At 32.9% G+C, this 12,169-nt stretch overlaps 2 protein-coding genes across 4 annotated transcripts; one reads left to right on the plus strand and one right to left on the minus strand.

The window, feature by feature from the left end:
* Positions 1 to 1,968: 1,968 nt before the first annotated feature.
* On the plus strand, positions 1,969 to 6,573 carry LOC107412527 (probable protein phosphatase 2C 33). Of its 3 annotated transcripts, none has more exons than XM_016020310.4 (6): positions 1,969 to 2,784; positions 2,903 to 3,461; positions 4,126 to 4,512; positions 4,601 to 4,718; positions 5,369 to 5,592; positions 5,707 to 6,573. In XM_016020310.4, the coding sequence occupies exons 2-6, from the start codon at positions 3,207 to 3,209 to the stop codon at positions 6,181 to 6,183; spliced, it is 1,461 nt and encodes a 486-aa protein (XP_015875796.2). In that variant the 5' UTR covers positions 1,969 to 2,784; positions 2,903 to 3,206; the 3' UTR covers positions 6,184 to 6,573. The 3 variants fall into 3 exon arrangements, with proteins under 3 accessions (XP_015875796.2, XP_015875797.2, XP_015875798.2); XM_016020311.4 differs by having other exon boundaries at positions 1,969 to 2,323; XM_016020312.4 differs by having other exon boundaries at positions 1,969 to 2,323; positions 3,051 to 3,461.
* Positions 6,574 to 7,084: 511 nt separating this feature from the next.
* Positions 7,085 to 11,979, minus strand: LOC107412526 (serine carboxypeptidase-like 20). Its single transcript, XM_016020309.4, has 14 exons — positions 11,280 to 11,979; positions 11,003 to 11,160; positions 9,915 to 9,991; positions 9,691 to 9,813; positions 9,343 to 9,445; positions 9,210 to 9,247; positions 9,006 to 9,107; positions 8,640 to 8,720; positions 8,271 to 8,522; positions 8,079 to 8,144; positions 7,861 to 7,982; positions 7,594 to 7,710; positions 7,444 to 7,489; positions 7,085 to 7,354 (listed from the first exon to the last, which is right to left on the minus strand). The coding sequence occupies exons 1-14, from the start codon at positions 11,423 to 11,425 to the stop codon at positions 7,271 to 7,273; spliced, it is 1,515 nt and encodes a 504-aa protein (XP_015875795.2). The 5' UTR covers positions 11,426 to 11,979; the 3' UTR covers positions 7,085 to 7,270.
* Between the last annotated feature and the right edge of the window lie 190 nt (positions 11,980 to 12,169).

Raw genomic sequence — 12,169 nt, forward strand, 5'->3', positions numbered from 1 at the left:
TTTTTTTTTTTTTTTTTTTTCGGTGGAAGCAGTCTTAGTTATGATTATGGTAGTTTAATTTCAACTTTTCTGGTAGTTCTAGAAAAAAAAAGAAAAAAATTCAACCTTGTCGGACCAAATGTTAACATCTTAATTTAAATCTGAATAACATTAATAAAGAACAAAAACTAAAACTACTTTCTTTGACTTAGTTGAGAATGTTTTGATTATTAACGTGACATGGAGAAAATTTATCAACATCAATATTATATACTGATTTCACCAAAAAAAAAAAGAAAAAAGAAAAAGAATATATATATATATATATATAGAGCGATTCTATGATCAGAACCGTTTACATGTAGATCAGGAGTAAAACTGATGCTATTTTAAAAAATTTTTTAAAAAATATCGAATTTTTCTGTATATGTAAGCCGATATTTGTTAAATTTATTTATTTATTTTTAAATAGCATCGGTTTTTCTGTATATGTAAGAGAAAAACCGATATTTGTTAAATTTATTTATTTATTTTTAAATAGCATTGGCTTTTTTCTGATCCGTACCCAGACGGTCATGATAGTAAAAAAAACTCTATATATATATATATATATATTATTGACTGTTTACAATTTACTCCTCATCAATTCAGTGCAATAGTTTTTTTTCTTGGTTATTTTTTTAAATAGGCTAAACATTGAGAAACATTTTAAAAGGTAACATTTTATGGAAGTTACAAAAGTTTCTGAATTATTGTGCTGTTAGAATAATTTCTTATGTATAGAACTTAATTTAATTATTTTTTTACCCCCATAAAATTAGAAAACACCAGAAAAATAAATTATGACTTGTACAGCAGTGCAAGTGTTTCGTATTTGGTTCTTAATCCGATAAAAACACCCTATATAGCAAAGTATTAGTTTATCTTTCACTGGTTTCAAAATTTATCCGAAATAAACTAAAACAATTAGGACAAACAGATGATTTTACTGAAATATATTCTCCGAGGCAAAAACTAGTGTTTTGTTACAAATGTTTATTCATATATTTTGTTTTACTATTCTGAGAAAGTTAATTGAACTTATTCTTACAATTTTATATTTCGTAAAGGACTTTTAACTTAATTTTTTTTGGGTAAGGATTTTTTAACTTAATTCGTTCCCTTCAAAAAAAAAAAAAAAAGGGAAAAAAAAAACTTAATTTCCTTTAGTAAAGCCTTCATGTAGTAATATTAAAATTCTTTAATTGGTCGAAATGTTCATTATTTTATCTCTAATTTATCCTATTTTTGAGGATAAGCTTGACTAATTGGCAAGTGAATGAATGCTCCACATCAAAAGTAAAAAACCAGAAAAAAAAAAAAAAGTCAATCTACACAAATATTCACAAATTTAGGGGCTTTCTTGCAAAATACCAAAAAGACAACACTTATTAGGAACAGACACACATATTAAAAGCAGGGAAAAAAGAAAAAAAAAAAAGGAAAAAGAAAAAAAAAAAAAAAGGGATATAAATGGAATCTGAAATCTCATCAGGTCAATCCATGCGTGTTTAATGAAACCACAGTTTTGACAATCTATGATTTTCATCCACCACCTTTTTTCATAATAAATTTTTTTTCACAATAAAGTGCTTAAATTATAGAATGTCAAAAATCTCCTCCATAGATTTTCAATTTCCATTCTTTCAAAAAAAAAAAAAAATCATTTTCCATTTCTCCCCCAGAAAAATTCAATATTTATTTAATTAGTCTAGTAAATAACAACATATTATTTTTATTACTAGTTTTTATAAACAAATTTTAGTTTCTCTAAGACCAAATAAATCCATTTTATCTCAGAATTTAGATAGGGACAGACAGGGTCTAAACCAAGCAAGAAAACCCTTCACTTGCTTGACACCTCTCTATCTCTCTCTCTCTCTAGAAAATAGTTTTGTTACTTTGTCTCTCTAGAAATTCTCTCTCTAAAAAGTCAGGTCTTATAAAGAGAGCGGGTATTTTGCAAGCTTTTTCATTACATTTTATTTTATTTTTATTTTTTTCGCTTTAAGTTTTTGTTGGTGGTTGCTATTATATCTCAATTTCCCTTATTGGAAGAAAACCACACTCTTTCTCTCTCTTTCTTTTTTCCTCTGTTCCTGCCTGTGTATTTCTCTCTCTCTTTTTGATTTGCGAGTATTCATTTCCCAACCGCGTCTTTCCATCTACTCTCTCTCTCTCTTTCTGCATTTACCTTCTCTCTTTCTCAACTGCGACTCTCCTCTCCATCTGTCTAAATTCGCTAGCTTTCACGAGGAGGGTCTTTTCAATGCGATGCCGTGGAAACTGAGCTGCTCTGTTTTCTGTACGCATTCTATCTCGAGTTCTTTTGCTGATTGTGCATGAATTTTCCATCCATTTCGTGTTTGTTTCAATCAGTTCAAGATTGATCTGGGTAGAAATTTTTGTTTGGCAATTGGGTTTGGTAAACAGAGCAATTGGGTGTGCTAAAGTCGAAAACTTTTTGGGTTTTATAGAAAGTTTGCATGTGATCAAAAAAGCTGTAAATTTTGGTATTCTGGTTGAATATGGAGGAGGCTTCAAAGTGTGAATACTGAAGGGTGTTTTTGGTAAAAATAGAGTGCTCTTTTGAAATAGATCTTCCTACAAGATCTGCTATCTTTTTGCCATACAAGCCTTTTTAGCTTTTGCATGTATTTCTGATTTAAAAAAAAAAGGTGGGCAAGGGAATTGAATATATTCGCGTAATTTTTGCTTCCAAAGACCCATAAAAGGCAAATTAGAAAGGTGCTTTTCTTTGCTAAGGTAAGCTGAAAGCTTGTGATATTGAATTCTGGATTTGGCTTCTTGGTGGATCCTTTTGTTGTAATTTTGGAAGCATTAATACAGGTAGTGAATTTTTAGTTTGTTTTCCTTGTTTTAGGAGGTGAATGCAAAAGGGTCTGTGACAATTCGTTGCAGATCGTATATCAGACTGTTTAAGGAGTAATTTTTTTTGGATCAATCTGATTACTGAGGCTTGGAACTGAAAAGCGTTATTTAGAATTTGCTTAAAACATTTGTGATTGAAGGGTGAATTTAGCGGATTCATCAGAAAAAAGCTGCAATCTTGAAGAAGAAGTGGGGGTATTCACAAAGATTTTCTGACGGATCCTTCAAGTGAGAATAGAGGGTGTGGCTGTTTGGCTGGTCTGGAGTGCATATTAAACATTATCAGGGCCCTCAGAATGGGGTCCTGCTTATCTGCAGAAAGCAGGAGCCCTCGTCCCGGTTCCCCTTTGTCTCCCTCTCTGGGAGTCAAGAAGAGGAAGAACTCCAAGAAAAGACCCGGGTCAAGGAATTCCTCCTTTGATTATCGGAGAGAAGAACCTTTGCATAGGATTCCTGGAAGGTTGTTCTTGAATGGGTCCAGTGAAGTTGCTTCCCTCTTTACTCAACAAGGAAAGAAAGGAACCAACCAGGATGCTATGATTGTTTGGGAGGTTAAGCTTTTATTTTTTTTGTTTTTTAGATGATTTTCGTGAAGAATTATGTTTCTGTTCAGATTTGGTTGAAATCATGGTAATTTAACTGATTTGGATATATTTGGTATGCTTCTTGAATATAGCTTAAATATTGATGCCTACAAGTGTAATCGTATATAAGTTCGCATAGCTTTAATGGATACTTGCTGATTAACTTGTTTTATGTTTGGGTATGTTATATTGTTTACTTATGCAGCTCCTAAAGCTTTATCTTATCCTCATAATCGGCCTTTATTTTCTTGTATAGAGATACGTTCAAGTAAGAAAGAAAAAAATGCTTTCCAGTTAAGGAGTAGAAAAGCAGAAATTTTACATTAACCAGCTGCCGCTTCTACATTTTTAATTTTGAGGATATTATCCAATTTTTTATTAACAGGGTTGATTGTCACAAAATTATGCTCTGTATTGAACAACATGCTTCTTGAGTCCACTTGATCGTTGAATAAATTTCAGGTGAAATAAACACTGTTATGCTACTTATTTTTAAAAATGGAACGCTCAAGTAAACTATGTCATAAATTACCACGGTCTTCTTTATATTTAGAATTCAAGAGTTGTAATAATATAAGTGTGCTTATTTGAGAGCAATTTTCACTAACCCTTTTAATTTTGTATTTTTCAGAATTTTGGTTCTAGAACCGACACAGTATTCTGTGGTGTTTTTGATGGTCATGGTCCTTACGGCCATATGGTTGCAAAGAGAGTGAGAGATTCTCTTCCTCTAAAATTGAGTGCAAACTGGGAAGTGAATATAACCAGTGGGGAGGTTCTCAAAGAGATCAGCCTTAATACTGCAGGAAGCATGAATTCAGAAGATACCTTTGCATCTGCAGATGAAGAACTCAGGCCCTCCACTGATACTGAGGATTCAGAAAAGCAACCCGAGATCTTTCAGACACTGAAAGAGTCGTTTTTGAAGGCCTTCAAAGTCATGGATAGGGAACTCAGAATACAACCAAGTATTGATTGCTTCTGTAGTGGGACAACAGCTGTAACTCTAGTTAAGCAGGTGGTCTCATAGCTTTTGCAAAATTGTATGGTTTTGGGCTTTGTGTACCATGGACATCTTTCTCATCAATGCATTGGCTGTTTTATAGGGCCGTGATATCATCATCGGAAATGTTGGGGACTCCAGAGCTGTACTTGGTACAAGAGATAAAGATGATTCCCTGATAGCAGTTCAGTTGACAGTGGACCTCAAGCCAAATCTTCCAGGTCCGTTTCTCTCTCTATGATATGTGGACTCGAGTTCTGTGCTTTTGAGCTTGGAAACAGGAGAGATTATATTTGAGCATTTGTGAACAAGTTTTCACCTTCCCTGCTTTTCCTTCTTACATTGAGAGGAAAACATTGTTTGAGAATAGGTATATTGATTATGAGCTTAGAAAGCCTGCGTGTTATTTTCGAGCATTGTTGTTCTTGGAAACTTGAGCTGTTAGGTTGAGAGTTTGCTAATATAGCCTTGAAAGTGGTAGAAAGTTTCTATCTTAACCTTCTTGAGTGTATCAGCGTGTAACCTGTCAAGTCTAATAGATGGTAACTTGTTCCTTTTAAATCCTTTGAACAGCTAATTGGCCTGGGATTTATTCAATAGGAAACTATTAGTCACCACTCATTCAGATGTTCTTGTTCGTGTTCTCCATTCGCTTAGCCTCTGAATCCTCATTAGACTTCTCAACCTGAAAGTGAAGTTCTCATGAGTTTTTAGATCAGGTCTTTGGTTGGACCTTGGAAAGTGGAATTTCTTGTGATAGTGGTTTAATTGTGTCCATTTTGTACCCTTGCTTGAATGTTTGTTGAAATGTACTCCTTTCTGTCTAATTACTAACTCAAAAGTCACTTTATTTTACTATTTCCTCTTACAGCCGAAGCAGAGAGGATTCAGAAGTGTAAAGGGCGTGTTTTTGCTCTTCAGGATGAACCCGAAGTGGCACGTGTTTGGCTCCCCAACAATGACTCTCCTGGCCTTGCCATGGCACGGGCCTTTGGTGATTTTTGCCTAAAGGATTTTGGTCTGATCTCGGTGCCTGATATATCTTATCGACGCGTCACTGACAAAGATGAGTTTATAGTCTTGGCTACTGATGGGGTACGAGAGAAACCAAGTTTATGTTGAGCAGCAATTCGCTTTACTGAATATAAATTTGATCTCTCCTACTTCCGCACTTAAAAAGGTCTTCATTTTTTCTTCTTTTGGCTGCAGATTTGGGATGTGCTCTCTAACAAAGAAGTGGTAGACATTATAGCATCAGCCCCAGCACGTTCTTCAGCAGCTCGAGCATTGGTGGAGTCAGCGGTTCGAGCTTGGCGATATAAATACCCAACTTCAAAAGTAGATGACTGTGCTGTTGTTTGCCTCTACCTAGACTCAGACTTGAACAACATATCAACTGCTGTTGCTAATACCAAAATAAAAGATCCTCCAGCTTCTGTCGACGAGGTAAACACGGGGACTGAGAAAGACGAAGAAGTATCAGGTCCAACCGGTTTGAGCCACTCGCAAAGTCTTCGAAGTGGAAAAGAGATTCTTGCAGAAGACAGTAAAGAAGATGGTTCAGATGAAGTATATGCTGAGTCAGGAGTTGAATGGTCTGCTCTGGAAGGAGTTTCTCGTGTTAATACATTATTGAATCTGCCAAGGTTTGTGCCTGGAAAAGAAGACAAGAAGGCCCGGAAATGATATATATAAAGCCAAGAAAAAAAAGGATTTGAGTTTTTGTCCTTCTTTTTGGTAATTCATATTTACATTTTTTGTTTTTTAATTTATTTTTGGTTCTAGTTTCTGTTTTTGTTTTCTTTTTCTACAGAGATGGAAAAAGATTTTTAGGGCCTCCAAGTATATGGACCGGAGAGATGGGCCCGACTATATTAGCAATGTCTGGGAAAATTGTCCTCTTCTCTCTCTAGTTTGGGTGGGATTGGAATTTTGTAAAATCCGACTCTCCTGTCTTTTGCTTATTTTTGAACAAAAAAAGAAAAAAGAAGTTAATTTTTGTGTCAAATTTTGTTGTGTGATATTCATTAATGGTTGATTATAATTTTTGTGATAATGAAGCCTCATCTTATTTTATGCTTTTTGAATGGTCAGATTCCTTTTTTATTAATGTCATCTTCCATTGTGGGACTTTATTATTACTCGCAAGTAGGGAGTTTTTGGCCCATTCTTTGTGGTTTGGATTACTTCTTGTGTTAGAGGAGACCCCTTTTTGTTTTTTGGTAGCCTCAATTTTGGGATGGAAAGCAACTGAAATAGGTCGTCCTTTGAAAGATAGAATACGAAAGGGTTTTAACGGCTGGGGCAGCAACTGGGCATTTGCAACTTGGGAATTCAATCCACTTTTTATGAAACTTTGCTTCTTTTTGTCCGTTATATTTCCACAATATCTTTCTAACCCAAAAAGGCTGAAAAGATCTCCACCACAATGCATTCTTTTGGATTTTTTTTTTTTCTATTGAGTATTGTTTGTTTTCCAAGAAAATTATGGTAAGGGGATAATGATATCAAAAGTTTTTCATTTCATGTAAATATATATATATATATATATAGATATATTTTGGAAAGGCACTGGACAATAAATGCATAAGGTGCAAAGTCAACAAAGCTAAATTATAATCCAATCTCATAACCATATGAAGCTCTTGTTTAAGCAAATTGCATTTTTATAAAATGATTAAACATAATATAAATAAAAATCAAAATCGACACTAATTCTTCTGAATCAATTTAAAAAAAAAAAAAAAAAAGCTTATTGTCTGAATCTGTGTTGTCATATGGAAAGTCCTGCCAACCAACGGCTATAGAAATGCAAAGCCTCTTGAGGTTTATATTCTGGAACTGTATGCCCTGATCCCTGCAACCCCATGAAATTAAAAAACATTAAGGATTTTATTGGAGGGGTTCGTAAAGAAAATACAAAATTAGTAGTTTAAAATACAGAACCTTGACGGTAATAAATGTGAAATTTTTTTCATATCCTTGTAAGAATCTGCAAACAAAATTCCATTTATCAAGAATAAAAGATGAAACAGTTAGAGAAAAAAAAAAAAAAAACAAAAAACAAATTGGTGAGAGGGATGAGAAATTTTATACCCTGCAACATCTATCCCATTGGAAAACCATGGCCTCCATTCATCTAAAATCTTGTATCCTAGTGATTTTGTCCATGCCTGAGTCCCAGTAAATGGCACACACATATCATGGTCTCCACTGCCAAATTCCAAAAAAAAAATATCGCATCATTTTTCTGCTAATCCAAAATGGGTTTTTAATTCAATTTTCATGTTAAACAAAACATATATACTTGTTTTTCCCATTTGAAAGATTAGGAAATATTTTAACATGAAACGAATTGTTCACCTGTAAATGAGAGCTCGATATCCTTGCAATGTGAGGTTCAAATGGTAGGGAATCATACTACCAGCATCATGGTAATAGCTTATTCTGTTTGTGCATAAAGTCCATCGACCAGATACACTTTCCTATTATATCATATATTTTTAGAATGTCTATTCAAAATTCTCAAAACCAAAGGAAAAATGATAATTATATATCTATATTTATAATATAAGCTTTACCGGCACAGCATGAATTGCGTTTCTGACTGCTTTGTCATTCAGCCACCTAGTTGCCACTTCATCGTTCTACACTCAGCAAAATAAATAAATAATCATCCAAAGTAACAAACTTGGTAATTTAGAACACAAATACTTGGTGGACACTGGACATTAAGTCTTGGTCAATCTGAACATTAAAGAAATGAAACTTACAACGCATGGGACAGCGATTCTTGTAGATGCAGCTAGTTGAGGCCACAAGGGGACAAGGCCATCTCTTACCTGTGCCTGAAAAGGCCAAGCTCTTCCGTATATCCTTTTCCTCACCGGCAATGGCTTTTGGGTCTTCCCTAGTTGTTGGAAGCTCGATGGCAAGGTTGAATTTTGTAGTTTGTCATTTTGGTTATATGTTGGGTTATGGTAACATGGCTCCAGAATGTTGTAAATGTTCAAACCCTCAATAGCCTAATTAATTCAAATTCCAAATTATCTTCTAATTAAAAAAAAAATTACATCTTATTGATTAGCTTTTGGCATAAATAAAGTAGTTTGTGAGTAGTGAAAAAGCTATTAATTTTTCACCTGATGAACTTGCTCAAGTTTATCATCGCACATTACACTTTGAGGTTGGTAGTAGATTCCTTCACATGCAGCTACAACTTCCTGCATTATTAGTTAATATGAATAATTTTTAACCAAAACTAGAGCTTTCCAAGAAGCAAAGAAAATATAAATTTTTCTACTAATAACTTGCAGAAAAATAGTTAATTACTTGTGTCTCTACAACATTTAAAATAAAATTAAAAATTAAAAAAAAAATTCAAAATGCTTTCCAACTTTACCATGTGGAAAAATAAACATGTGCAAATTTTAATAAAATTTCAGTTTCTAAATTAGCAAACAAAAAGTAATATAGTGAGAGAGAGTAAGGCCGGCCTTTATATACACCTTATAGATATCGTCTGAGATGAGGCCCATTCCATGAGCGAATGGGACAAGAGCATTGCCATCAAATATTCGGTCGGTGACTCCATTTCCAACCATATAACCCTTCATTAAAAATCAACCCTCAAAAATCAAAATTCAATGCCTAGTGCATGCTTAAATTTTGTGCCTATAATTAGAATTTGCCAAAGTAGTTAATTAGTGTACCTTGAAATTAATAATGCGTTTTGCTCCATCTTTTATTCCTACATATTATATAATAAGATTAAAATCACTAATAGAAAGTTGTGACCATATATTCAATATGCTTGCTTACTATCTATAAAAGCAAGTATATTACCTTGTACAACTTGAGAAGCAAGAGTGGGTACATAAATTCCAGCAAAAGACTCTCCAGTAATATAAAATGGATTTGAAAGGAACTCTGGGAATTGCTCAAACCACTGATTGCAAAACAACAAAATTTATTGATTTTCTTTGTCTTTGACAATTTGATCTTCAATCCGAAATTAGTTATGAATCTTGATTGAGAAAGATATCTATATACATTAATTAGTAGTAGCTTCCTGACCTACATGGGCCATTAATATCAAGTTTACTAATTGTTTTATAGTCACTTTAATTTAACTGCTTTTCATTTTCTTTGAAACATTTTACTGTATTAGATTGAAGTTAAAAAATAATTTACCTTAAGGAGGAAATTGTGTGTATCATATGCAGTTTTTAGGTCTCCCGTTACATAGTTCCTTGGATCTTTGGAGTAAGAAAAGCCAACACCAGTTGGAGAATCCAAATATATAATGTTTGAGACCTAAAAAAATATTATAAGCCAAAGAAATAATTAACAATAATGATAGACAGATTAAGGATTTAATTGCTAATTGAGAAAACAATATTATTAATGTTATTGACCTTGGACCAGCTATACGGATTAAGATACAAAATGGGCAGGCTTCCTTTTGGCTTTCCTTCTTTAAAATTGAATGGTCCTGCATATATATAATTATAAACAATTTGGTTAATATTATTTATGAGGAAAAAAATTATATAGTTATAATTCAAAGCTCTATTTTAGAAATTTAAAAGATCATAATCAACCCCATGTGCTTAACTGCAATATGTAGATTACTATGAATAAGTCTAATATGTAGGATTTGCATAAGAAATGAATTGGAAATGCCAACACATACATCAGTAATTTATTTATTTATATATATATATATATATATATGTATGTATGAAAGCTAATTAATATAAAAGCTTATTTTTTTCCTTGCCGTCCCCTTTGGCCTTATGACTAACTTATTATCTGTTTTGTCATGTACACTCCAATGACACACAGTGCATGAATTAGAACCACACATTAACAATGAAGACGTCCCTTTATGAATCTAGATGTGTCTGGCAGATATAAGGTTAAATTAAATATAATCTTTATTAATTTTTTTTTTTCATACATACAATACTAAATTATCAATTTTTTGTCCTACCAAAAAAACAAAATTGTCAATTTCTTTAATATATATATAATATCCTGTCAAAGATGAAGCAGAAAAACGAAAATTCTTCCAAAATGTATAAAATTAATCAATAGAAATGAAAAGACAGCACTTTATCTGTGAATTCTAGTTGGGAAGCATCATCACCCTCCTCTTAATCACCTCTCAAAGACTGGAAACAGAAACTCTGATCGTGACAAAAAAATTATAATTCATTTATTTTCCTAATCAATTGAACTGTAACAACCCCCCAACTAATATATATAAAATTATATAATTATATAATTGACTTTTAACAGTAAAATCCATTAAAAAAGAATGCCTAAATAAAGTGTAGCAAAGATAGAAAGAACCACATGGACAGTCCAAAATTGAAGTACAAATATGTGTTTGGACCGAAAGAAAAAAACACAGATAGACAGTTCAGATAGTCATTGATATCCATGGTGATCTTTTCTTTGAGAGACAGAGAGAGGTACAGAGTCTATAAGAAAAGCATACCATGTTCATAGACAAAGCCATCGAAACTAGAGCAACCAGGGCCTCCATTAAGCCACAGAACAACAGGATCAGTCGCTGGTTTTCTTTCTGATTCAACAAAGTAGTAGAAAAGATTCTTCCCTTGGTCCGCAGGCTTTTCTCCTCCTAGGGTGATGTATCTGACACACACACATACACATATATATAGTATATAATTATATGTATATATATTAGCAATTTTGATGATTATATATAATCAATGGAAATTTTGATATATGAGTTTGAAGTAATTGTTTACCCTGAGTAGTGCTTGGATGGAAAACTGCCTTTGAAGCCTGGAAGTGTTTTGACTAGAGAGGTTTTTGGTGCAGCTTCAGTGACAAACAGAGTGAGAAGCATGCAGAGTGATGTGAAGAAGAAGAAGAAGAAGAAGAATTTGGCCATGGTTATAACCTTATATAGAAAAAGATTAAAAGAAAAGTAGTCCTATAAAGTTTATTTCCTTACTAAATAGATATTGATGAAGTAAAATTCAATGCTTGTGCATATGGGATTTTTTAGAGAGAGAAAGATAGAGAGAGATCAGAGAGGGTGATAAAATCAATGAGATGGAGAATCTGATCAGAAAACCGGTTTATATAGACAGAAAAAGTGAGAAATGAAAGAGAGCCCAAAAAAAATAAATAAATAAAAATTACAATTTTTAGGTCAAAGGAGGAAAACAGTTGGCATGAAAAGTTATAGAAAACCAATTTAAAAGGAGAAAAGGAAAAATAAATAAAGATTCAGAAGAAATTAAAGAAAGACAATTAGGAGGACCAGGCTTGGTTAACGCTTTATACAAACATCACCAATGATAAGTCTATGCACTGTGATAGAGGAAGATTTTTGAGGGTATGGGTATAGAGAATTTTTAATTTTTCCACACTTTTCATTGCTATTTGGGTGAAATATACTTTTTTTGATTTGGCTTTGGTTTCTTCCTGGAGTTAGAACCAAGAGACAAAAGGGAACTTTAACAGGAAATAGTGAAAATAATACAATTTCAATGAGTAGGAAATGATGAGGGCGTGACCTCCAATGTATAATATTTTGATGGTTGGGGCCCAAACTTATAATTTTACTGTTTCACATCAAAAAGAAAATATCTTTTTTTTTTAAAAAATATATATATATATATATATATAT

The sequence above is a fragment of the Ziziphus jujuba genome, chromosome 10 (genome assembly GCF_031755915.1).
Source record: "Ziziphus jujuba cultivar Dongzao chromosome 10, ASM3175591v1".
In the NCBI taxonomy this organism is placed as follows: Eukaryota; Viridiplantae; Streptophyta; class Magnoliopsida; order Rosales; family Rhamnaceae; genus Ziziphus; species Ziziphus jujuba.

Bases quoted from the DNA above. Each gene is read 5' to 3' on its own strand.
- LOC107412527 (XM_016020310.4), top strand. From the start codon at position 3,207: ATGGGGTCCTGCTTATCTGCAGAAAGCAGGAGCCCTCGTCCCGGTTCC. The intron at 3,462-4,125 runs GTTAAGCTTTTA...TGTATTTTTCAG, and splicing joins ATGCTATGATTGTTTGGGAG to AATTTTGGTTCTAGAACCGA. The intron at 4,513-4,600 runs GTGGTCTCATAG...GCTGTTTTATAG, and splicing joins CTGTAACTCTAGTTAAGCAG to GGCCGTGATATCATCATCGG.
- LOC107412526 (XM_016020309.4), bottom strand. From the start codon at position 11,425: ATGGCCAAATTCTTCTTCTTCTTCTTCTTCTTCACATCACTCTGCATG. The intron at 9,814-9,914 runs GTCAATAACATT...ATATTTTTTTAG, and splicing joins ATCCGTATAGCTGGTCCAAG to GTCTCAAACATTATATATTT. The intron at 7,711-7,860 runs GTGAACAATTCG...GGAATTTGGCAG, and splicing joins TATCGAGCTCTCATTTACAG to TGGAGACCATGATATGTGTG.